The sequence below is a fragment of the Mus pahari genome, chromosome 4 (genome assembly GCF_900095145.1).
Source record: "Mus pahari chromosome 4, PAHARI_EIJ_v1.1, whole genome shotgun sequence".
Lineage (NCBI taxonomy): Eukaryota > Metazoa > Chordata > Mammalia > Rodentia > Muridae > Mus > Mus pahari.
Window position 1 is genome coordinate 104,669,559 of NC_034593.1, and position 23,934 is coordinate 104,693,492.

The window sequence follows — 23,934 nt, forward strand, 5'->3', positions numbered from 1 at the left end:
AAAAAAAGAAAGAAAACAAAAGAGAAAGAAAAAGTATGAGTCACATACCTTAAAGTAACCCTTACTGAGTCACTTAGATATATAATCCCCCATTCTCAAACGTGTGGAAAACCTGTGGCTCACTTCAATGCAATGGAGTACAACTAAGGCAAAGTGAATTTAAGATGTATTTTAAGGTTCAAATAAGTTGATTTTTAGTTCATCAAGGAAAAACCCAGGGTATGCCTGATTTGATCAGAGCCAAGCCCTTGGGTCTAAAGTGTTGGTTGAGGTCAGCTACTCCCCTGCCGATTTTGAAGAAGTAAGCCACCATGCCCTCAACAGCTGCACACTCAGGATTTCTGCTGACAACCACATAAGCTTGCAAGCTGACCCTGAGCCTCAGAGGAGGCTTTAGCTCCAGCCAACACATTAGTTACAGCTTTGTGAGGCCTGAGCAGAGAAGGCAGCTGGGCTATGCCCAGAATACTGATCATGGAAACTGTGAGGTAACCGTCCAGCCTGGGACAATCTGTGTAGTCAGCTGTTCCCCACAGCCCCCTTCCTATTTCACGTGTAAGGCTTTAGCCGCTTCACAAAGACAGATCTCATTTATCCAAACAAGACTGTAGAGAGCTATGCCAGGATTTCTAATCTTTGGGGTAGGAAAAGGGGAAATATGAAATAGTGGCATCTTATAAACCTTTTAAATCTTTTAATAAAAGCAATGAAAGTAAGGTACAGTTTTATGCTTTCTTTATAATGACTCATGAATGAACAGTGGTTGTCTGGATTTGGATATATATATATATATATATATATATATATATATATGCATGTATGTACTGGCTAGCTTTGTGTCAACTTGACACAGCTGGAGTTATCACAGAGAAAGGAGCTTTAGTTGGGGAAATGCCCCCATGAGATCCTGCTTTCTGACCTACTTGAGTTCCAGTCCTGTATCCTTTGGTGATCAACAATAGTATGGAAATGTAAGCTGAATAAACCCTTTCCTCCCCAAATTGCTTCTTGGTCATGATGTTTGTGCAGGAATAGAGACCCTGACTAAGACAATGTATGTATGTATATTATATATATATGCATATATATATATATATATATGCATTTATATATCATTAATGACCTCCCCTCCTTTATCTGACAAATCCTGACCAAAAAAACAAATGCATCACTCTTGAGGGAAGAGTGAGACTTCTTGTTAAAATAACAGTAAAACTCTACTTCTTGCAATGTTATTTATACACAGAGCTTGAAAGGTTTTAATACAGCTTCTAACTCAAAGACTCAATTCTTTCATCTCTCAGGTCACATCTAAACAGTCTTGGCTGGCTTCATTTAAACTGTAATGTCAGATTTGTTTGTTATTTAGTAATCTTTGCCCTCTGGTTCTGAAAATTCACTTTACTTCTTAAAGCAACCTACAGTATGTCAATTCCTATTTTCCATTATTAGCCTTGGCTTATAGCATGCTGGAAGTATATCCTGTGTCAACAATCCGTAAAAAGGCATTTAATCACATAATCATGAAACTTACAAAGCAACAACAACAACAGCAAAATCCACATTCATGGATGACAGAGCAGAACCCTAACTCAGCCTCTCAATCCTCAGCTAGGATTCAAAACACTACTGTGAACAAAGTACACGGTGTCGGGCCGAGAGTCCTACTGTATGATGCGTCTATCGACTGACACCCAGCTACATAGAGCACCGCTGTTTTAGAAAATGGGGGTGATAAATTCAGAGGTGTAAGTAGTTGGGAACAGGGGGAGCTTCAGAAGTCTGGGCTTTCGAGACTCCTCAGGACTGACAGGAAACAGGAAGAAGAAGGGGATCATAGATTAGGACACTATGACTGAAGGCACATGAAGGCAACCAAGTGCTTGTGCCATAAATAAAGAGCTAAAGTGTGGGGTTCTGCACAGGAACCATGATGGAAAACAACCACAGCCTGAAAACCAGGCAAGGGGCTGATAACAGCAGTTTGATCCTAAGAGATTTATTCTGGAAGCATCAGTAAGGTACGCATAGGTTTAAAAACTTTCTGAAATGTCTACATAATAAAATCAGCAGGTTAACACTTACCTTACTATGTGAGTCAACTTTCCATTACTGTAACAAATATACCGAGCTACCAAACTATAACGAGAAAAGGTTCACTCTGGCTCAGTTGTCACAGGCAGAGTCATTGTTTTCAGGCCCACGGCAGGGCAGCACTTCCTGGCAGACTAGGAATGACAGTGCAAATCCACTTACTTCATAGAGCCCAGGAGCAAACACAAGAGAAGGAGCCAGAGTCTCACTCCTCCCTTCCTTCAGGGACACACCCCAGCGACCTGAGGACCCTCACCAGGCTGTACCTGGTTCCACCATCTCCCAATTGTGCAAGACCAAGCCTTTACCACACGGGCCTTCTCTGGGTGACACTTCAGGTCCAGGACGCATATACTTTTCTTTTCATGGTGTGTATGTGTGTGTGCATGGGTGTGTAGGCGTGCAGCTTTATCCATGTGACATCTGACTTTAAGACAGAAGAAACAATACAACGTGTCTGTTGCTGAAAGCAAACGAATTGCTGAGAAGCTCACAAAACTCGTCTCTTTTCGTCTGAATCATTTTACATCCATGGCCCAGTGTTTCCCTCAGCAGAGAAGAAGCACTTGAGGAGGAGGTAAAGTGACTCTGAACCTACAAACTGCTCGTGTCTTCAGGTACTAATCAGCTATTTGAAAAAAACCATTTTACCCCGGGAAATACTGCAAGGGGAGTGGGCTCTAGGTGGACTTGTGACACACACACACTTGGTAAGCAATGGCATCGAAGCCACCAATGTTCTTTAAGAGAAACTCAGTGAGCGTCAAGTGAGAACAAACCTCACTCCTGTACTGTGAATCTATGAACCCCCCCCCTAGGAAACAACCCTGCCCTCAAGTGGCTAACTCATACTTGGCTTTTACATGCACTAACCATTGAGGGGTATTTATGATCTGTTTCTGTCTCTCTCCCTCCCTCCTGTGTGTGTGCGTATGCTTGTGTGTATGTGTGTAGTAGGGGAAAAATGGATAAGAATGGAGTTTGCTGAAGTAACAAATTTCTAAATATACTCATTATGGTTTATAGACAAAGGCAAAACCTGACTGGATTAGTGTTCTGTCCTCAGAATGTAAAACAGGTGATTCAGTAAAACCGCTGCACGTTTGTTACATTATAACATAATGTAATCATGGTAGCATTACGTAATAGGCTCTTCTTTCAGCATTCCCCAGTCACTGCTATTGGATTCTTTCAATATCTGTAGAGATCCTCTCTGCCCACGTCTCCTAACTCAGGTTCTTCATAGGAACCACTAAACACACACATGACCAGAGTGAGGGCCTCTTAGTTCCCCCAGAATAGCACAGGTCCAGTACTTTCTAGAAGCACAGGTGAGAAGTGCTTAGTACCTGTAAACAGGCGCCTTGTGTGCCCTGCCTTTCCCCAGAAAGCTAGTTGGAAAATGGTGTTAGATTGACCAGTCACTGGAACTCCTGGGTATCAGTGTCCAATTCGTTCAGTTTCACAAAATGAAAACCTATACAAGCAGCAGATAAAATTCTGAGAGACTGTTTTCTTCTGCCTCACACAGCCCAAAGAATAGTAAACGTAGCCACTTGAAAGGCAAACCACAACGGAAATTGTTAGGGAACGCCTAAAAACATTTCTAAAAAAGATAAAATGCCTACAATCTCTTATATATGACTATATGAAGATAGAGTAGTTTCCTATGTGTGATTTTTGGTCATTATAAAGCACAAATAATTGGAATCAATTATAGTTTGTCAAAGCTGGCGTCCTGGTCAAATCATGAATGTATGAACAGTGACTCTTCGGTCGCTTTAGAGAATGCCACCTGCAAAGCTTGTTTTCGTCAAGCATGGCCTTCTAGCTCTTGCCTCTAATCACACCCGGTACTTGTCATTGCTGAAGCCTCTCAATCTGCCTTGAAAATGAGTATTTCCCTCAATATGATAAAAAAATGAATGTATTATTTAAAACTTCTTATACAAAGCAGGAAGACATTCTTTTATGTACATCTACATGACTATGTTTTTGTTTTTAAGAAGTACAAAACACAATAAGGATGATAGCTGGAAAACTTCACAAACTGATGGTAGTAATAAAAAAAGTCTAGCAGACTTCAGAAGTTCCTGCAACAACACGCACTGCTGTGTCCTACTGTGTCCCTGAAACAACACGCACTGCTGTATCCTACTGTGTCCCTGCAACAACACGCACTGCTGTGTCCTACTGTGTCCCTGCAACAACACGCACTGCTGTGTCCTACTGTGTCCCTGCAACAACACACACTGCTGTGTCCTACTGTGTCCCTGAAACAACACGCACTGCTGTGTCCTACTGTGTCCCCCCACCAAGTGGAGGGCTCCCTTTTATTCAAGTGGCAAACACAATCACACTAAGTGAATGGCATCATTTAGAGCTTGCAGTGACACAACCAACTTCCTCTGCTTTCTCCTTCCTTCCAATGCCAGCTTTCAAATGGGAGGAGAAGGGAGCGACCCACTGTAAACTGCACTCGAGATCCATTTCCAGGAACTAATATTCTCTCTCTGCACCTTCCACCCCGGCTCCCCTCTGAGAAATAAAAGTCTCCACAGTACAAAACAGTTTTGCCCAGAAATTCTCACTCTCCATTGCTTGGGCCAGAAAATGTTGAGAGAAAACCAACTGTGGGAAGTGACCTTCACTGTCAAGGGAAAACTGAGTCTGTCGAGATGAGAAAGGACAGAAGGTTTTCACAACACCCTTTACCTGGACAAGATGGCACAGAGAACATGGAGAGATTGGAAAGAAAAATACTCTTTTTAGTTTTTCTTGCTGTATAACCTAGGCTGGCCTCCCTCGGCCTCCCAGGTGCTAGGATCATGTTTCCTGTCGCCATGCCCAGAATCTACAGGCTCAATTATATACAGAAGGTAAGTCTGTGAGTGGATTAGAACCCCCTCTATGCCCCTACTGCTGAGCATGGCGTCCCTCGTACAAGCGCAGGTTTTACAGGAAAGGCAATACTGAGTTGGTACTTGAGATAAAGTTTAAGATTTCTCAGGTAGGCTTATGGGAGATGGGGGGAGGGGGCTGCTCGCTCTTCACTCCACGTACTCCCACTGCACACACACCTCCCAACCGTTCGAGTACCAGAGGCACATTCTTGGTCACTGAAGAGCTGAGCACTTGGCCTTTCTGACCTGCCACCTCCACCACTTTCCCACTTGCTCTCTTTACTCTCGGTTTAGGTATCCTGGCAGACCACCCATCCTTTGGTCTCCATACAATGCTCTTCTCCTCCACCTCACTAATTATAACTCAGACTTTAGATCTCAATTTTAAGCATGTCACGTCTATTTTTATGTGTCTGAGTGCCCTACCTGCATGTAAGCATCTGTGTGTGTGTGTGTGTGTGTGTGTGTGTGTGTGCGTGCAGGGTATAATTTGTGCTGGTTATCAAATCCTAAGCAGGGGGCTCATCAGTTAATTTCTCTCTCTTATAATCCCTGCCTTGCTCCCTGTCACAGTAGCATTGGCAAGACTGCACATCTAATAAACCCAATTCTTTGTACCACTCTATAACGTTTACCAAGCAGCTAAGTAAGACTCGAGGAAACTACACCCATACTAGTTGTTTTTATACTAAACTCATGACCACAAACCTCAAAGTGGGCCCTGGGTGCTGCCCGGCAATCATGCTTTCCACTTTACAGTGAAAGGCTCTGAAGGGGGCCGACTGCGGCTCTGCCCCTCCCCTGACTGTCTCTCGATGCTCTCTGACCAGGTTTTCCTTCTCACCACGGTCCCCAGTGTCTGTTGTAAGTGACCAATCATCTGAGAGCACTTGCTGGGCTGCTCATTCCTTCCTGTGGGAGAGCTTTCTTTGGAGGCCTCTCCTGTCTTGCTGCACCGTGCTGTGCTTGTCCTGTTATCCTTTGATACCCATGTGCTTATTGACTCCCTGGTAAGGGTAAGGGATTTGCTATGTGAGCAACCCAGCCGAATAGGTACCACAATGTTTGCTGAAGGACCTTCAGATACACTGTAGTTATTCACTGTCTCAAAGAGGTAAGATTTTAATAGCGGCATCATACATTCAGTAACTAATTGTATTATAATTAGATTGCCTCCATTTCTCAATATGTTATGTATACGGAAACTAACAGTTTTTGGAAATTGAACAGTAGGTCATAAGAATAAAAAGGAGCTGTACTTGTGATAACTGACTGAGGCTGCTCAATGCACTATACTAGAAAGGGAACTGCTGCTAAGCCAGTTCTAGAAGGACAGAGTCACAGACTATGGGACACTTCCAAGGAGAAGGAAGGAGTGGCGTGGTGGCACTGCTGCCAGCTGACCGCTAGACTGTGACTTTACCCAGCTCTGTGTTAGCTGAGTGATGACAGCAATCCCGTATCTACACACCCACCGCCTGCTGGGGACCTGACATGAGTACATAACATAGCATCTTAGGCCAGCAGTGTGCAGAACACAGCTGCTCATCTACATTGCCTTCAAAAGGGAGGGAAGCACCAGTCCTCTTCCAGTCCTCTCCAGTGACAACTCCATCCATCCTGGGTGAGAGCTTTAGGAATTGCCATGGCTCCCGTTCACTCGGCCCTGACCCATACATCCACAGCCATGAGCAAATCTCATGAGGTCTACCCCAGTTTCTGGCTTTATTCAAGTCTCTCCATTGCTGGGTTGGACCTAGCTACTATGGCCTCTCCCTTGGTCCATTATGGAATCTTCAAGATGCTTTACTTGTTTAAACTTGTACCCCTTGCGACCTGGGTTAAAATAGCTTCTTTCTTTTTATCTTTCTTCCTTTCTTTTATTTTACTCAATTTATTTATTAGAGTCAGGGTCTCACTATGTAGCTCTGTGTAGTTTATAACTTGCTATGCAAACCAAGTTGGCCTCAAACTCACAGAGATCTGCCTGCCTCTGCCTCCCAAGTGATGGGATTACAGGTGCCCCCATGCCCAGTTAAAAACTATTTTTAAAAAATCAAATCAGGCTGGGCAGTGGTGGTGCATGCCTTTAATCCCAGCACTTGGGAGGCAGAAGCAGGTGGATTTCTGAGTTCCAGGCCAGCCTGGTCTACAGAGTGAGTTCCAGGACAGCCAGGGCTACACAGAGAAACCCTATCTCAAAAAACAAAAACAAAAACAAAACAACAATAACAAAAAAACCACAACAAAAAAATCAAATCAGGAGGTTGGAAAGACGGCTTTGTGGTCAAGAGCACTTATTGCTCAGTTCCCAGCATCCATCTGGTGGCTCACACTATCTTAAAATTCCAGTTCCAGGAGATCCGACAAGCTCTTTAGACCTCAACAAGGCACTAGGCACACGTGCAGGTAAAACGTGATATGGTACTCAGGCATACATGCAGGTAAAACATAGTACACAAACATACATGCAGGTAAAACACTCTTGCACATAAAATAAACTTTAAAAATACGAATCAGGGTAGGAGGATGCAGGCGAGTGGCGGGTGCCTGCCAAGCACGCCCAGGCTTTGGCGTGGTCCCGAGCACCGCAAACAAAATATATAGACCAAGGGTCACTCTACTATGGTTTCCCAAAGCACATGAAATTAAATCCAACCTCCAAGTCCTGTAATTTTCCCTGGGATATTTCTTCAACTTCACCCAAACCACTCTTCTCTTCCTCCCTGTGCCTCGGCCACGCTGGCCCCCTTTAGGGCAGCTGGGTTGTTTCCTTTTTTTTTTTTTTTTAAACCAACTGGTCCCTAGGCTGGAAAGCTCTCAGTGACTAATAGTTAGGTCTGCAGACTTCCCTTATCATTCAGTCTCAGCTGACATCTCAGTGATCAGCATCAAGTCCTACCTTAGCCTTACATAATATAAATAATCATATCAGCAGAAACATTAATTTATTGATTTGATTATCTCTCTCCTATGGTAAGATAAAAATCAAAATAGTAGGGATCTTAGAGCCAGAAGAAGCTGCTTGTGGAAGATGGTATATAAAGAATTTTTTAAAAATGTATTAGACATCGTGGCAAGATAAGTTCATTGTGTGCACATGAATTTATCTATTATTTATCTTTTGTTTATATAAGAAATGAGTAAGAAGATAACAAAGAAAAAAATCCAAGCTGAAAATAGAAAATATATAAGTCTTTAGGGTGAAAGAGCCTAAGCTCTCCCTCCTCAAATCTGAAGTGTGCCAGGAGAACCCTATGGTCACTTTATAATAGCGGGACACTGATTTGCCCCCCAGAGCTACAGAGAAACACAAGCAGACTCTGGACAGAGGGCTAAATGCTTTGGGAGGGGGCTTTGGTAGAAGGCGCTACAGGGAAGGACTCCACACAGTGTGGGGGGCAAATCAAGAAATGTTCCCCGAACGGTGATACTTCATAGGAAGGATGTGGGCTTGGGGTACACACGTCTAGAGGGCTGAGGGTGTATCATTAAATGCAGGAAGAGTTGAGAGAGGAGACACGAACAGAAGTGCAGAGGGCTCACTGCCGTATTTGGGAAACTGAAGAGAAACGACTCACTGGAGAAGACAGAGATTGGAGGGGGGGGAAGAGAGAGGGAGGGAGGGGGGTTAACAAAATTAAACAATATCAGGAAGTCTCACTAAGAATTTTGAATTTTATTCTGAGAGAAAGAGTGAGAGAAGGATAACTGCAGTATATCACATAATCCGCATCAAAGAAATGTCACTGCAGTGGGACAAGAGGGGACAAAGCGGTCATCACACCAAACAATGGCAGGGGTCAGAATTCTGGTGACAATAAGTGGAGAAAGAGCAAAGGAAATACTAGGATCATACTCTTAAAGAACCATTAGGAGCAACTAACACTGTAATACACAACACAACAGAGTGCCGCTCAAAACACCCACAGCAAGACAGTTAAGTCACAGAAGTGAGCAAGTCTGTCAGGAGCTGGTCACATCCACGCTAATTCAAGGGAGTGTGGTAAGACCTCCAAATGAGGAAAGGCAGTCTGAGCTCTAGAAAGGCTTCCAAACACCACCTGGTCCCTTGTGCAAATAGTTAAAGAATAATCTGCATGTTTAAAATGTCTGTCTATTTTTTATGTTTAAAATGTATGTCTATTTTTTATGTTTAAAATGTATGTCTGTCTATTTTTAGGGCAGAAACTGAAAAACAACCACCTCTCGCTTCAGCACTGCAGTTCCATGGCGATCTATTCCATCGATCCCAGTCAACACTGAGTTACGAAGTTTTACAGTCTTACTCCTCATCAGCGCTCATCTCCCTACATAAGCTTCTGCCGCTGACAGGAGAGATACAGCGAAATGATAATGCTCCAACTGAGACACACTATGCGAAGTTTAGAATAATCAAATGCAGCAAGGTAAAGGAATATAATTCTGGATTTTTAAAATAAAAATGAAGCCAACAATAAAGTGTGTTTTAGGACAAGGATTTTAGATGATAATATTAACTACACATTGCACTGCAGTAAGCAGTCGTTGCAGATGGATCTCCCTACAGTCTTCATAAAGCGCCAGCTCCATGGTTGGTGAGCAAGCGAAAAGACCAATGAAACAGCAGAATTAAAGATGGGTCTGGCAGGGGCCACACTGATACCAGAGTTTGACATTGTCAGATCTAGATATAAACTATAATAGTCTAGTTAATGCACTTCACATTGCCAAGATTTTATTCTATAGATACAGTGCATGGCTTAAGATTTGAACTATGATCAACGACTTAAATGTCAAAAAATCAGAAAATGTTAGAACTCCAGGCAAGATATAAATGGGATATACATGAAAATGTGAACCTATAAGGAGAACTTGGATAGGACTTGTTTTAAAGAGCAAAGGGAACCCTGTGTGATAATCTGCACCGAAGGTCCCCACCCACTGGTTCTGTTGTCGCCTCCCTCTCACTTAGTAACAGGCAGTAGCAGTAGGGACCACTTACCTTACAACTATAAGAATGGCTATAAGAATCGAGCAGATAGGATCTGCTATCATCAACCCAAAATTTTGCATCATGATGGCAGAGGCAATTACACCAATACTTCCAAGTGTATCAGCTAGAATGTGTAAAAATACACCTAGAACGGAAGCATAGGAGAGATTAGAATAGTGAAGTAGGGATATTTCTCAGAACTCTACTCAAAATGTCTTACATATCAAGGGAAAAAATCAGTTAGGATGAGTACTGACTACTTAGTAACTGTGTAGCAGAATATTTATAAACTGACATAAATGTTTTCATAATGACCAGTTTAAACATCTAGCTGATAAATTATGCTCAATCTTAATAGAACAATGAAAGTGAAGGAGTAGAGAAAATTAGTTTTAAATGCTGTTTATGAACACTCACCCTTACTTTAAAAAAAGATTAAATAATTTGTTCTGGAAAGGAAAGAGCATCAGGTTTAAAAAAAAAAAAAAAAAAACGGTTAAAAGCATTTTAATTTTGAATACATGAACACATAGCGCCCTCTGCTGGTTATTTAAAATATTGCTTAAGGAATAAAATTTCATATGAACCCTAACTCAACTTAACCTGACATTAATTATCCAAAACATGCCACTACCTAAATTTGTTATTATCCTCAAATTCACCAAGCAAAAAAGCAGTTACCTGACTATCACAAGAAAATACATGTTGAACCTTTGAAATTAAGTACTAAGTAGGACATTGGTTAACTGCTTAAGAACTCACACTATTAAAACTCATAAGTGATATTGGCTTGAAAAACCATAAAAATCTCAAGAAAGAAATTATATATGCAACTCTTTTTGAAACTACCTTTGACAGTAACTCAACATGTAGATCAACATGTAGATCTTTAATGAATAAAATTTATCACATAGCAAAGCAGTCTATAAACATAGGTACCAATAAAAACAAAAATAAAGAGAAGCCATATCCACAGGTCTTCAGCACAACCGCCCTCCAGCGAACTGGTTAAGATGGCAGACATGCGACCAGCTTAGAAATTCATGTCACATTCCCTGAATAATAAAAGGTAAATGTATGCCAATTAAAACTGAAGAAAATTTTGTAGCAGCTTAAAATTTGAGCACTCCTGAGTCACATTAAATCTTACCGTTTGCTGGGAAAAGACTTCCCCTGCCACTGTGTGAATTAGAGCAGGCCGCACCAAATGGCACTGCGGCCTTTCACATCCTATTCCTTTTCAACCTGTGCAGACCACTCTGCAGAATCTTTACATTTGTGTGTGTAAGTGTATGTGCAGGCCACAGCACGTGTGCAGAGGGCACAGGACAACTTGTGGGCGTTGGCTGACTCCTTCCACCGTGCGGAGCCTGAACACTGAACGCAGGCTGTCAGGCTTGGCTGCATGCGCCCTCTACAGGTGCCTCACCAGCCCTGAGTTGTTCTATAACAAATGTTATTCGTTTGGACAGATAAAAATGAAATGTACATTTCCACTGGCAAATACTTGTAAATAACCAGCTTCTTTATTGTACTTTAAATACCAAAGAATAAAATATATATGTATCAAAAACACTTTGGTTTCAAAAACTAAAAAAATGAAAAAGATGGATATAAATCAATACAATTGAAAATCCCTACAATACAAACTCTTAAATGTAATAACATAGTTTTAAGGTTTTGTATTCTCCAACTGGTATTTTGGAAGGAACAGAAATAAAAATGAAAAAAATGGTGAAAATAATTTGTTATTCATTTTTCTGATGCTGGAAAGTCCCTGCCTACATGTAACCCTAACCAGAAAGTGGGTTTCACTAGCACACATCATTACTCTTTTACAGTAACTATTCATGAAAAAAATTCACTAAGGAAATATCTTAACTCACATAAAATCAAAACCCTACAACACATGCAATACACCAATAGTCTAACACATCTAAAACCTGGTTCACTAAGCTGAAGATGTGCAGACAATTGAAAGCTACATTAGCTGGAGGGGCTCATGAGTTGAGTGTCCACAGAGCTCTTGGGTAGGAGAGCTTTCACATCAGGCAGTCACAGCTGCCCATCAGCTTCCTCCAGGCCCTCCTGAGACCAACAAACTCGTATAGTTCAGAAATGTGAACTTGTTTTCATGATAGTTTGTACAAAAGATAATAAAAGGCTACATAGAGCTTTTCTTCCTGCCATTTATGATGATCTTTTATAACTAAACACAAATTATTATCAAAGTCAATGATAGCACTTCATACGGCTACATCAAAAATGTACAAAGATGCTTTTAAAAGCAATGCCATGTATTTTGAAAATGGAAAACTGGTGAGAGAAGGCAGCCTAAGCCTTCAGTATAGAGATCTCTTCAGTAATGGAGAAACACAAAAAGCAAGAACTCAACCTAGAAGCAGTAGAACAAAACACATGCAGGTGAGGCTAGGTCTGGAGCCAGAGAAACCAGACCAACGTCGGTTTAAAAAGCCAGGAGCAGGGAGGTAAGAACGTAAAAGCCTTGACAATGCAGTCTAGTGGAAACCGTGAAAGACTGGGTTACAACCCAGAGGAAAGGACCAGCGGTCAGAGAGAGAGTTTTCTCTAGCTGCTGTCACTTACAGAACACTAAGGTCCTGTTTAGGTATCAATAACTGATGCCTTCACAGATGATCTCACTGGATTTCATTCTTAGCTCTACATTTTCCTATAATTTAAGGAAATATTGAATGTTACTCTTGGAAAAACTGTCATAATCCAGGGAAGCAAGCACGCTACCCTGGACTCACAATAGTCAGGCCAGTACTTACCTTTAGTCAGGGTTTTCAATTTCTTGTATTTTTAAAATTAAATTTGAGAAAACAGCCAAGTGACAAAATATGGCTAATATACCAACACAAAGTTTAAGTGTTCATGTGTGAGTGAGTGTGTGTGCACGCATTGATTAGGAAGGATAACACTTATAATACTATTACCATTTACAGATATTTCCTTACAAGAGAACTCCGGGCAACTGAGAACCATGAAGCCAGCTTCATGAAATCAAGAAAGCCACAACTGCTTGTCATACCTTGTAAAATCTGTCTGCTGGGTCCTGCCGTTGCTTTGAAGGATGGGCCATCTGTAGAGAATTAGGTAGGTTATTTTAAAACATCTCTTCAATTCCTGATCCAAATGTTTGCAACTCAGAGTCCTTTTTGCTCAACTGTATGATGGAACTATGAGCACACAGGCATATTAGACTTACAAAATTATTTTTTAAATTTAATCAAGTAATTAAATATAGGTGAACTTAGCGAGGGCAATTTTGAAATGTAACAAGGATATAGAATATTCTAGAAATTATTGTACTAGAAATAAAAATCACAAGAGGTTAAAAATGTTGTGAAAATCTACCAATAATTGTACTAACGAAATACCTCCTAGTACTTTCATAATCGGAAACCTCACAGAGAAAGAAATCACTACGTGGATTTTGACGAGGTCTATGAACGGAAGCCGGGACTGACAGGAGGTAGCTGTAGAACTGCAGCTTTGAGGACTAGCTGCCTGGACCACTTTCTACAGAGAAGACAGCCACTTCACTAAAATCCTGCCTTTTATTGTGGGAACCACCTGAAGCATTCTCCACTGCCTTCGAGGGCAAAGGCAAAGCTACTGCCATAGCTGTGCCTGGAGTCTCAAAGAAAGGCTGTGTACCACAGGCCTGTGAGGGAGCTGCCAGGGATGTTAGCTGAGCTGTCAGGAAGCATCTATGAAGGCACACTTGTTCACTGCTGGTGAAGAGGGAAGTGGATGACGGATGCAACACAATCATATGTGCTGCCAAGCAACATACAAAAAAAAAAAAAAAATTAAATTTTAGATCAGTCATGTGTTCAGTAGCTTAAGTGTATGCATGGGGGGGGTCATTCTCTTAATAAAATTCCTCTTGGAGAAAGCAAATAAAATTGTCTTTATGATGAAAAGAAAAAAGTACAATAATCTCAATACTTAACTACGTCAGAGGCTGCTTACCAGTTTTGCAATGAAACAAAAAAAGTAAAAGGCAAAGGTGGGCAGCATTTGTTTAAAAGGATCAACGGAGGCCAAATAAGCTCTGTGAGTGTGAGGGCTCGCTGGCTGGAGGCTGAAGAACGTCAGAGCACCACAGCAGTGATGAAGCACACTGGCAGAGTGCAGGGCAGATGCAAAGAGCGGGACACAGCACAGTGCTGTAGAGGCAGTGCCCTCCTGAACAACGCGGCTGCCACGGAAAGCCTGCTGACAGTGCCCGTATAGAACTCTAGCTCCTGAGAACTCACCAAGCTTCCGCATGCATGAAATAGCTAGAAGAGTCATTTTTGACATCAGTATTGCGAAAACCGACAAAAACGAACTCCAATTAAAGTTAAGTATAAAAGTCCTCTAGGTTGGAGGGTATCTATGGCAGAATCTGCCTCGCTAAGTAGTCTCTAAACTTCTTTCTTTTGCCTCCTGAGTCTACAAACTTAGCTGTTTCCTTTGGGGGATGCTGTGCTGTGCTGGGGAGTTGTGGATAAAAATGTTCAAGATGTAAGCCTCTTGTAGGTGCATGGAAATGTCTATAGGAAAACTGCAGAGAAGCTTTCAAAACAACACAGCCCCACCTAGTGGTGCACTCTGGGAACTACAAACCCCCGCGCGATGCAGGACGGTCATAGGCAAAGTCAAACCAAGGGACTTTTCCTTCCATAACCCACTGTATGATCTCAGGGTCAGATCCTAGCTGTTTTACACTTATTCGTTTGTTATCTGCATGTACTCCCACACACACGGAAGTGAGAAGACAATCTAAGGGGATGTTCTTTATTTTCCATCATGTGGGATCTGAGGATCGAACTCAGGTCATCAGACTTGGCTGCAAGCATCCCTTAAATACTGAGCCTTCTCACCGGTCTAAAAATCCTAGCTTTTTAATTTACCATTTACTACGATTTGTTTGTGCCTCAATTAATGAGGACAGGAGCTATATCTGCTTCAAGAGACTATGAGAAAATTATAAAAGTTAAGACATAAAAAGTTCTTAGAGTATGTTCAGTACATTTTGAGCACTCAGGATAATAACTGCAATGCCATAAATATTAACTGGAACTCCCACAAAATGAACCTGAACAATTTTTAAAGTTTTTGTCAATCTTCCAAAATGTATATTTTTATTAAAGCCTAAATACAAAATGACTTTTCTAGTAAATTAGGAAAAACAAAACAAAACAAAACAAAAACCTTTAACCTCATTAACCTGAGCACTTGGGAGGCTGAGGGAGGAGAAATGCCATGACTTGGAGATGAGCCTGGGCTACATAGTGAGTTCTGGGCAGCCTGCACTCCATAGTGAGACCCTGTCTTGAAAAACAAAACAGGAAAAAAAAAAAAAAGAAAGAAAAACAAAACAAAACAAAACAAAACCCCTTTAATTTAGAAATATATTTCAAGTAAAATACTGTCTTTTGACAGGTCATAACTAACAAAATTTGAGACAAAACCACTTTAATTTACTTTTTCCTTAATGACTGCAATATTTCTGGTTAAAACTCTGGATGTAAAGTATTAAGTTCACAGAGAAAAATAAGCTTATATTTATAGCATACATATTTACTGATTTATATACCATCTCTGTATGTAATGTGTCCACATATTAGCATTGGAATTTATGTACATGTGTGTGTGAGACCTGAGGTCGACATCATGACTTCCTCCATCTTTCCTGTTGAGGCAAGGTTTCTCACTAATCCTGAAGCCCATCTATGCAGCTAGAGTCCAGGGATTCTCAACCTGTGAGTCGTGACCCCTTTGGAGATAGCATATCAGATGTCCTGCATATCAGATATTTATATTATGATTCGTAACAGTAGCAAAATTAGTTATGAAGTAGCAATGAAACAGTTTTATGGTTGGGGTCACCACATGAGGAACTGTATTAAAGACTCACAATTAGGAAGGAAGGTCATGAACCACTGAGCTAGACTGTCTGCTAGCAAGCTGCAGGGAGCCATCTGTGACTACTCACGCAGGGGTAGAGTTCCAGGGGAATACCACCACCTCCCGCCTCCCAGCTTGGGATGTGGGCACTGAGGACCAAACTCAGGTCTGTGTGCCCGCGCAGCCGACCCTTAACAGACTAAACCGTCTCTCCAGCCCAACGTTCACAGCTTATTGCTAAGATGGAGAACACGGAATCATTAAGGACTGTATATAAGCATACTCCATTAACAAGAAATTCTAGAGATAAGGTGAAATGGAGAAAATAAGGGAAATCTGATGCTATAAGCTTTATAATTTTCCATGGGTCTGACAGATGAACATCAAACCATCAAGGTAGTGAATCCACTGAGTGTATTTGCTTCAGTTCCTGATCCAGGTTCCTGCCTTGACTTCCCTTGCTGATGGACTGTCACCTTTAAGGTAAAGTAAACCCTTTCCTTCCCAGATTGCTTTTGGTCATGGTCTTTATCACAGCAGCAGAAAACAAACTAGGATATAAGTGGGGCTTAATCCTGTCCAGGGAGGACTGTAGAGTATTTGGAACTCTGGTCTATAAGGCCTCCTCAGTACTCCTCTTAAGTTGTTACAGGAACGTGGAAGGTAAGACTGAGCTGGGCAGTACAGATGATGGAGATCTGGCTTGTGAAATTTTAGTGGGAACTAAAGACTCGATTGGATCCATTCATGTAATATTTTCAATTAAAAATCAGCGGAGCTGAAACTGTTGTTTACCAGGACAAATGATGCTGGTTATCTAGGGCTGAAGGATCAGCTTTGAGTTAATAAAAGACCAGCATCAGATATGGAATCTTCTGGTAAGTGTTTGTTCAGGAACTGGATACAGATGCTGTGGCCTGGAGCAGCCAAGGCTGTATCACGAGCTGGCAGGTGACCCTGGTAATGTGTAAGTCTCCCACACATTTGGAGAAAATAAGGGAAATCTGATGCTGTAAGCTCTACAATCCTCCCTGGACAGGATTAAGCCCCACTTATATCCTAGTTTGTTTTCTGCTGCTGTGATAAAGACCATGACCAAAAGCAATCTGGGAAGGAAAGGGTTTACTTTACCTTAGAGGTGACAGTCTCCCATACTGATTTGGGTGACCTAAAAACTACATTCAGGACTGAATAGACAAGGATGGCAGCTTTAGCTTGGCCCTGTGAGAGGGCAAGAGGGACCATTGATGAAGGCACATCCTTAGTTTTGTGGGACACGGACAGTAAGAGGTGTACAGGGGCGTCAGCTATGGACACACAAGCTGTGTGCTGTGGATGAGAAAGCTAGAGATATGAGTCTACCCGAGCTCAGATCACAAGTCTCAGACGGCAGGCCTTAGCTACGAGACTTGGAATTATAGTGCAGACTGGGGTTTCCTTCTCAAGCGGTTTCTTATCAGTGTTTTTATCACAACAGAAAGCAAACTAGGACAATGTTCAATAGAACTGTGTACAAGTTTCACCCTAAAATATTATTTATAAGGAGACACTAGGAAACACATCACTGAGAAGGCAGAGACCGAACTGTATCTGCCTGGAGTGTTGTAATGAGTTCCAGGCCAGCCAGGAGCACATACTGACATCCTGTCTCACAAAGCCAAATCAAGTAAGTCAATTAATTATTTAATTAATTAAAGTATTATGTGCCAGGATCATATTCTTTGCTATTTGCAATAATACTTCAGAGATTATTTTATAAATCTGTGAGAGATAAGCAATTTTTCAAAATTATTTTAGCATAATGTATGTGTGCAAAAATGTTGAAAAAAAAAAAAACAACAACAAGGTCTTTATACAGTCAAAGGAGCTGAGACCCAGATCCCAGCATCCCGGTGCACTTCCACTCACTGCAGCATAACACGCAGCACTCAAGACACGGAAGCAACCTGAGCGTGCCTGATGGATGACCGGGCTGCTCTCGCTTCTAGAAGGGCAAGCTGCAGCTTAGGACGACATAGACAAATTTGGAAGGCGTGTGAAATGAGTACAACAGAATAAAGACCAGATACCATCCACACGAGGAAGCTAACAGAGTCAAGCGCATAGAAACAGAGAGGAGGTTGGCACTCTGCAGGTGCTGGAGGCTGGAGAAGTAATTGTCACAGGACACAGGTTCAGTTACACGATTTATGCATGAAGCCTAGAGAGCTGTACAATACGGGAGCACTCACAGCTAACACGACTGTACACTTCAGGGGGTCAGGAGGGTAGGTTGCACGCTGTGCTCTAATCCACATGAATGAACATGTAATAAAGAGGTGGGAGGAATCGTCTGTCAGGAAAATTAATCCTGAGACCAGGCATAATCAATGTATGTGTAGAGCATTTTCTTTACCAATCATGTTTTAATAAGGAATTTGGAACTTTAAAGATTGCAAAATTGGGCCAATCTTCAAGGCTCTCCTTGTTGTTTGTATATGCAAAGCTTCAATATTATGTCAATATGCCCAGGACTGGAAAACATCTAAGTGAGTAATTTATTTAAGGTGTGGTCAGATTATGTTACCTAAGCAGCTGTATTAACCTATTCTAGGAAAGTGTGAATAAATGATCTGAAATAAAATATGTTGATAAATATTTTATAACTTAGTAACTACTACTATTACAGAAAAATTCCTGAAGGAATATGTAAATATTAGGCCATAAGCATAAACAGTTATAATAAAAATTGAAAAATCTCTACTATTTTCATAACGTATACTACAAAAGGCCTTGTTAGACTTAAAATAATTATAATTTTCATTTGCTAATCTTCAACTGTTTCTCTTTCACACAATCAAAATCCTAGCATTTTCTTATTATACTCACTGAAGAAAGAAAAGAAAAAAGTAAATCCATTGTCTTACTTTCGTGTTACAGTATGCAAAAGAAACTCCCCCGGAAACAAGCAGTCTCTCCAGAGGCTGAGTGTGCGTCCTTTCAGCAGAGCACTCTAGCTAGGAAAGCTACCCCATATACCTTGTTTGGAGACTAGCCCCCTGCAGGGGCTCCAGGGGCACTTACCGTGGGAATGCAAGTGCCCGTGGCCATGAGCATGGTCATGGCTGTGCGCGGCTCCGTGTTTGGCTTCATGACTATGGCAATGATCTTCGTGGCCATGGCTGTGATCTAGAGCACCATTAAAGAGGGAATGACTGTGGCCATGGCCTAGAAAAAAGAATATTTGAACAGAAGATATGTAAAAATACATAACTGATTACAATAATACTAGTTAGAAGAATTGTGTCTCCAGACTCCATGCAGCCAACACTTGCTTCTAATAAGTACTACCAATGCACTCAAACAATCCCGAGTTCCTACCATGGAGTGTGGGAATAAACTCTAAAAGCTAGAAAAGGCAAATCCAGCAGGATCTACACGAGACCTGCATGCTTGATGGCCTTCCAGTAGACCCCCAAAGAGCTCAGCCAATCACCCCTCTACTAAGTCACAAAGATACAGAAAAAAAACGAACAATAAAGCAACCATGTCAGAGTTCTGGCAATCGGCCAGAGCCAAAGACTGCAAGAAGGTCATCATCTGAAGCAGCTAGTAGGCTTTGTTAAGGGAACAGAGTCTTCCTCCCCAGCCCAGGAGCCAAACACCCCAAGGCTACCAAGCTGCAGATGACGGAGAGACCAGGTCGCTTTCCGTGCACTGCCGAAGCACCAGCTTCTGGTTAGTCAGGATCCTGTTCAGTGTGCAGTTCACTGGCACAGTCTCCAGTCTCCTAGACTGAGAGCTCCGCTGAGCTCCAGGCCCCAAGATAGCAGTGGGACTGGGACATCCCAGCAGTAAATAAGCTGCCACCGTGAGTTCTAGGGAAACCTCAGAGAGATGGATTCCATGGGGAAGTATGAAAAGCAGCAACACACTCCTAAGAACCTTAAAGGGTGTGTACAGGCTGTGTACACACCTAAAAAAGACCTGAAAAACAAGAAACTACCATCTGTCTTCCATTGACTAAGCAAGCAGGAAATCAAAGTTAGGGCGGCCTCATAAACTAGGAGGTAGAGTCGGAAGATGTAGCTTCTCACATAGATCCCTTTGCCAAAAGAGGGAGGTTTACAAGCAAGTCACTTAAGGAACTTGACTAAACTCTGAGTGCCTACTATGTGTGCCCACTAGTAAGACAGGATAAAAACAAAATTAGAATGTTTAAATAAAAGCTGTGAGACAACTCAACAGCCACATGCTACAGGAAGCACGACCTGTCAACTGGCCCAGGAACAACCGAAAGGAGAAGTGACAAGAACGAAATACCAGAACCAACTAACTTCAAAGGGGTGATGCAGTCTGATTCCAGCGTCCTTAAAATAAGAGATCTAAAGTGTCCACCTCTCATCCAGGAACTGGCAGCTGACTGCAGATACTTCTGAAAAGGCCCAGAGATGCACTTGGTAGGCAGATTTTGACCAGCTCTTAGAAACACATCTGATGAGCAAAAAGAAACTGGGTCTAAAGACTCACTATCGTTAACTCACGGACAGTAACAACATAGATATCATAAAACCAAATGAAGTAGCTCATGCCTTCAATTAAGTACTCCAAGGGCTGAGGCAGTCATCAAAAGTCTAGCATGGGCTATAAAGCAAGGTCTTGTCTCAAAACCACAAGAATATATATATAGAAGGGTAACAGAGAGGAGAAGGGGGAAAAGTTAAATACCAACAATTCTGGAATTAAAGCAAAATAAAGTAGCCATTCGTAGGACTCAGTAAGGGTTCTGAGTTGTAGAACCTGAGGCCAGTGTATAGACAAGTAAATAGAGATCACACTCTCAAAAGCAGAAGAGAAAGGGAACGAAGAAAATGATTCAGGGTCTCCAGAAAACAAGAGAAAGAGACAAGAGAAACAGGAGCCAGTGGCTAAAAGTTACCACAGTTTAATGACTATTATAGTCAAGAAATCCATCAAAGTTCAAATAGAATGTGAAGTCATCAGATATCACAGTAGATGAAAGCCAAACATGAGACAATCTTGAAGATCAGCTTTTCTTGCTTCATGGCTAATGTTCAACTGCAGTTCAGATACTAATAGAAATTCCAGATTCAGAGAGCAGCCCTCAGGGAGACCAGACCAAGGTGGGTCCTTTCCTTGTTCCTCTCCTAGTTAACACCACTGTGTTGTACTGAGAGAAGACCCAGGTGGATCTTCTATATGTCAGCAAAAGCCCCAAAACTGAGGATCTCACCATGTATCCCAGGTTGGCCCAGAACTAACGATCTTCCTGCCTCAGCCTCCCACTCCCTGGAATTACAGGTAGGACTTCTACTGTTTAGACATGATGTCAAGCTGACTTAGGCTCTTGGCTGAACTTCCACATCACACACAAGCATGTGCACACATATGCAGAAAGAGGAGGAGGAGGAGGAGGAGCAGCAGCCAGCAAGAAAGCAAGCAAGCAAGCAAGGGGAACAGCCAAGCTGATATGCAAGGAGAAATGTTGGATGTTCCTCCACAACACCTTTGTCAACATATGTGCCATAACATGCATACACACATGCACACATACATACACACACACACACACACACACACACACACACACACACACAAATTAAATAAATAATTTTAAAATGAAACAAACAAAAGAAATCCTAGAGGCCAAAAGGTAGTGGTGGGATTCAGAAATCAAAATTCTATAATTTACAGAACTCTCTTTAAAATACAGAGGTTGAGGCAATCCAGATAAACAAAAGCCTGCTCACTCAAAATAGTAAAGGGCCTAAATCAAAGGACACTAAAGAGTAGGAAACCAGGAAGATAAATACAAAGGCACAGAAAAGACAGTGACAGGAGCCAGCTAGTGTGAAACTGTATTGATGGGTTACAAACAGGCATTTCAATTATCATGAAGGAAGAGGAAGAGGACAAACATACAGTGGGCGGGGCTGTTGGATAGTACTGAGTTAACTGACTAAGCATCTGAACCAGACGCTGTTATCGCCAGGACATTCAACACTGTCTAAAGAAAATGACTGGAAAATGCTTACTCCTCCTGAGGGAGCAATATCTCAAAGCCACTCACGAGGAAGAATAACATGTAAACAGATGGAAGAACAAACTAGGTAGCAAGGAACCATCAAGCCAAGATGAGAGTATTAAAACGGAGGACTTGGTATCCACCGCCCTGGAAAAGGAGCTCCCTGAAACAGTCTTAAGCTCTTCTTATTCTCTAGGCCTCCTTCTCTTTCTCCTTTTCCCCCTCCCTTTCACGCACCCATGGCCGGTCTCTCTTTCTACCTTCTCTCCTTTCTCCCTGCCTTTCTACAATAAAGCTCTAAAACCATTAAAAAAAAAAAAATCCCTGAAACAAAGGGAAAAATATACATACACACAAAAGAAAGAAAAAAAGAAAGAAGGAAGGAAGGAAGGAAAGAAAAAAAGAGAAGAAAGAGAAGAAAGAGAAAAGAAAAGAAAGAAAAAAAGCAAGGTAAAAATTGGACTATACTGTACTTTCATTTCTGTTGCTGTGACAAAATACCCTGAAGAAAGTAGAAAGTGACAGTGATTCTGGAAAGAAGGGGTTGTTTCAGCTTGCACTGCTAGGTGTCAGTCAAGACTGGGACTTCAAACAGCTATTCACATCACATCTGCAGGTGAGCGAGCACATTTGCTTGCAGCTAAGCTCAGTCTCAGGACCCCGTCTGAGTAATGGCGCCATCAGGTCAGTTACCTACACTGAGACAACCCCTCCTCCCCCACGCATGTCCACCTAATGTACACAACCCTTCCTTGAGACTGTCTTCCAGGAGATTGTGTCTGTGACAATTATGTTAACCTCCACAGACTAATCCCTGTAGGGATTAACTTGTATAAAACCTTAACTACAAGCATCAACACCTAAGACAAAGGAAAACAGCGCTACTAAGTAACTCTGTAACTTGGAAATGGAGTGGGAAAAAACAACAGAAGCAGTTACTGTCTAGGAACACACCAACAGATCATTAGACTTCTCTACTAACCAGAGCCATGAAAAACTGGAAGCCACCTGTATCAAACGTGAGCAAAAGCACCTTAATCTGTAATATCAAAGGTTGATGGGGGTTGGGGAGAAAATTAATACTTATACCTATTTCTGGAACTGAATTGAATGACAGTCATTTTGGAAGGCAACTTGAAAACTATTAGTGTATGTATGCTTTATGACTTCTGCTTATACATTAACACAGTGAATTAAAAGAACAACTGTACAGATGGAACTGGTATAGATCTGAACTGTGCAGCATGGCAGCTTCATATGCTGTCTGATTTTAGGGGGTTTTGTTTGTTTGTTTTAGCTTTTATTTTGCTTTGTGATTGAGATGGTTTCTCTCTATGCACCCTAGATAGACTGGAATTCACTATGCAGAACAGGTAAGCCTGAAGCTAGCATTAATCCTCCTGCCTCTGTCGCCCAAGTGATGGGTCTGTAGACATCCTTACTTTATATCACGGAGTTTTCTGCGGCCATTGACAATGTGAGTTCATTAGGATAAAATGATTTCATAAATTAATAAAAAAAATGCAAGGTAGATCAACATCTAACAATGGAAGGATCTTGGAAACACATTACATAGTAAATTACAAATACACACTTTAATAACTAGATTTGTGGGGTTTTGATGCCTGTCTTTTAATATGAATTAACTGTTACATAAGGCAGACATCTAGAGAGATCCCTACAAACACGGTAACAAGCACAAAAGCTCTGGGAGGCACGGGGATGGAGGGCTATGGAGAAGTATAAGGGATGGCTCAAGAAGACATTTCTGAGATCTAGACATCATACTTTTGTAACTCTAAAACTATTAAATTTCTAGAGTATTTAATGACAGCAACATTCAAGATAGATAGATAGATAGATAGATAGATAGACAGACAGACAGACAGACAGACAGACAGACAGACAGACAGACAGACAGATAGATAGATAGATAGATAGATAGATAGATAGATAAAAAGAAGAGATGGTAACTGGCAAGGATATCTGCCTGAAGACCTGAACTCTCCCAA

The 23,934-nt window shown here is 41.6% G+C and overlaps 1 protein-coding gene across 1 annotated transcript in view; it reads right to left on the bottom strand.

Annotated features, from left to right (window-relative positions):
- Slc30a7 (solute carrier family 30 member 7) overlaps positions 1–23,934 on the bottom strand; it is a 66,185-nt gene that overhangs the window by 23,868 nt on the left and 18,383 nt on the right. The window contains exons 6-8 of the mRNA XM_021195893.2: positions 18,961–19,104; positions 13,028–13,078; positions 9,982–10,117 (exon numbers count right to left, since the gene is read on the bottom strand). Of these exons, the coding sequence (XP_021051552.1) occupies positions 9,982–10,117; positions 13,028–13,078; positions 18,961–19,104 (331 nt within the window). The remainder of the gene's footprint in view (positions 1–9,981; positions 10,118–13,027; positions 13,079–18,960; positions 19,105–23,934) is intronic.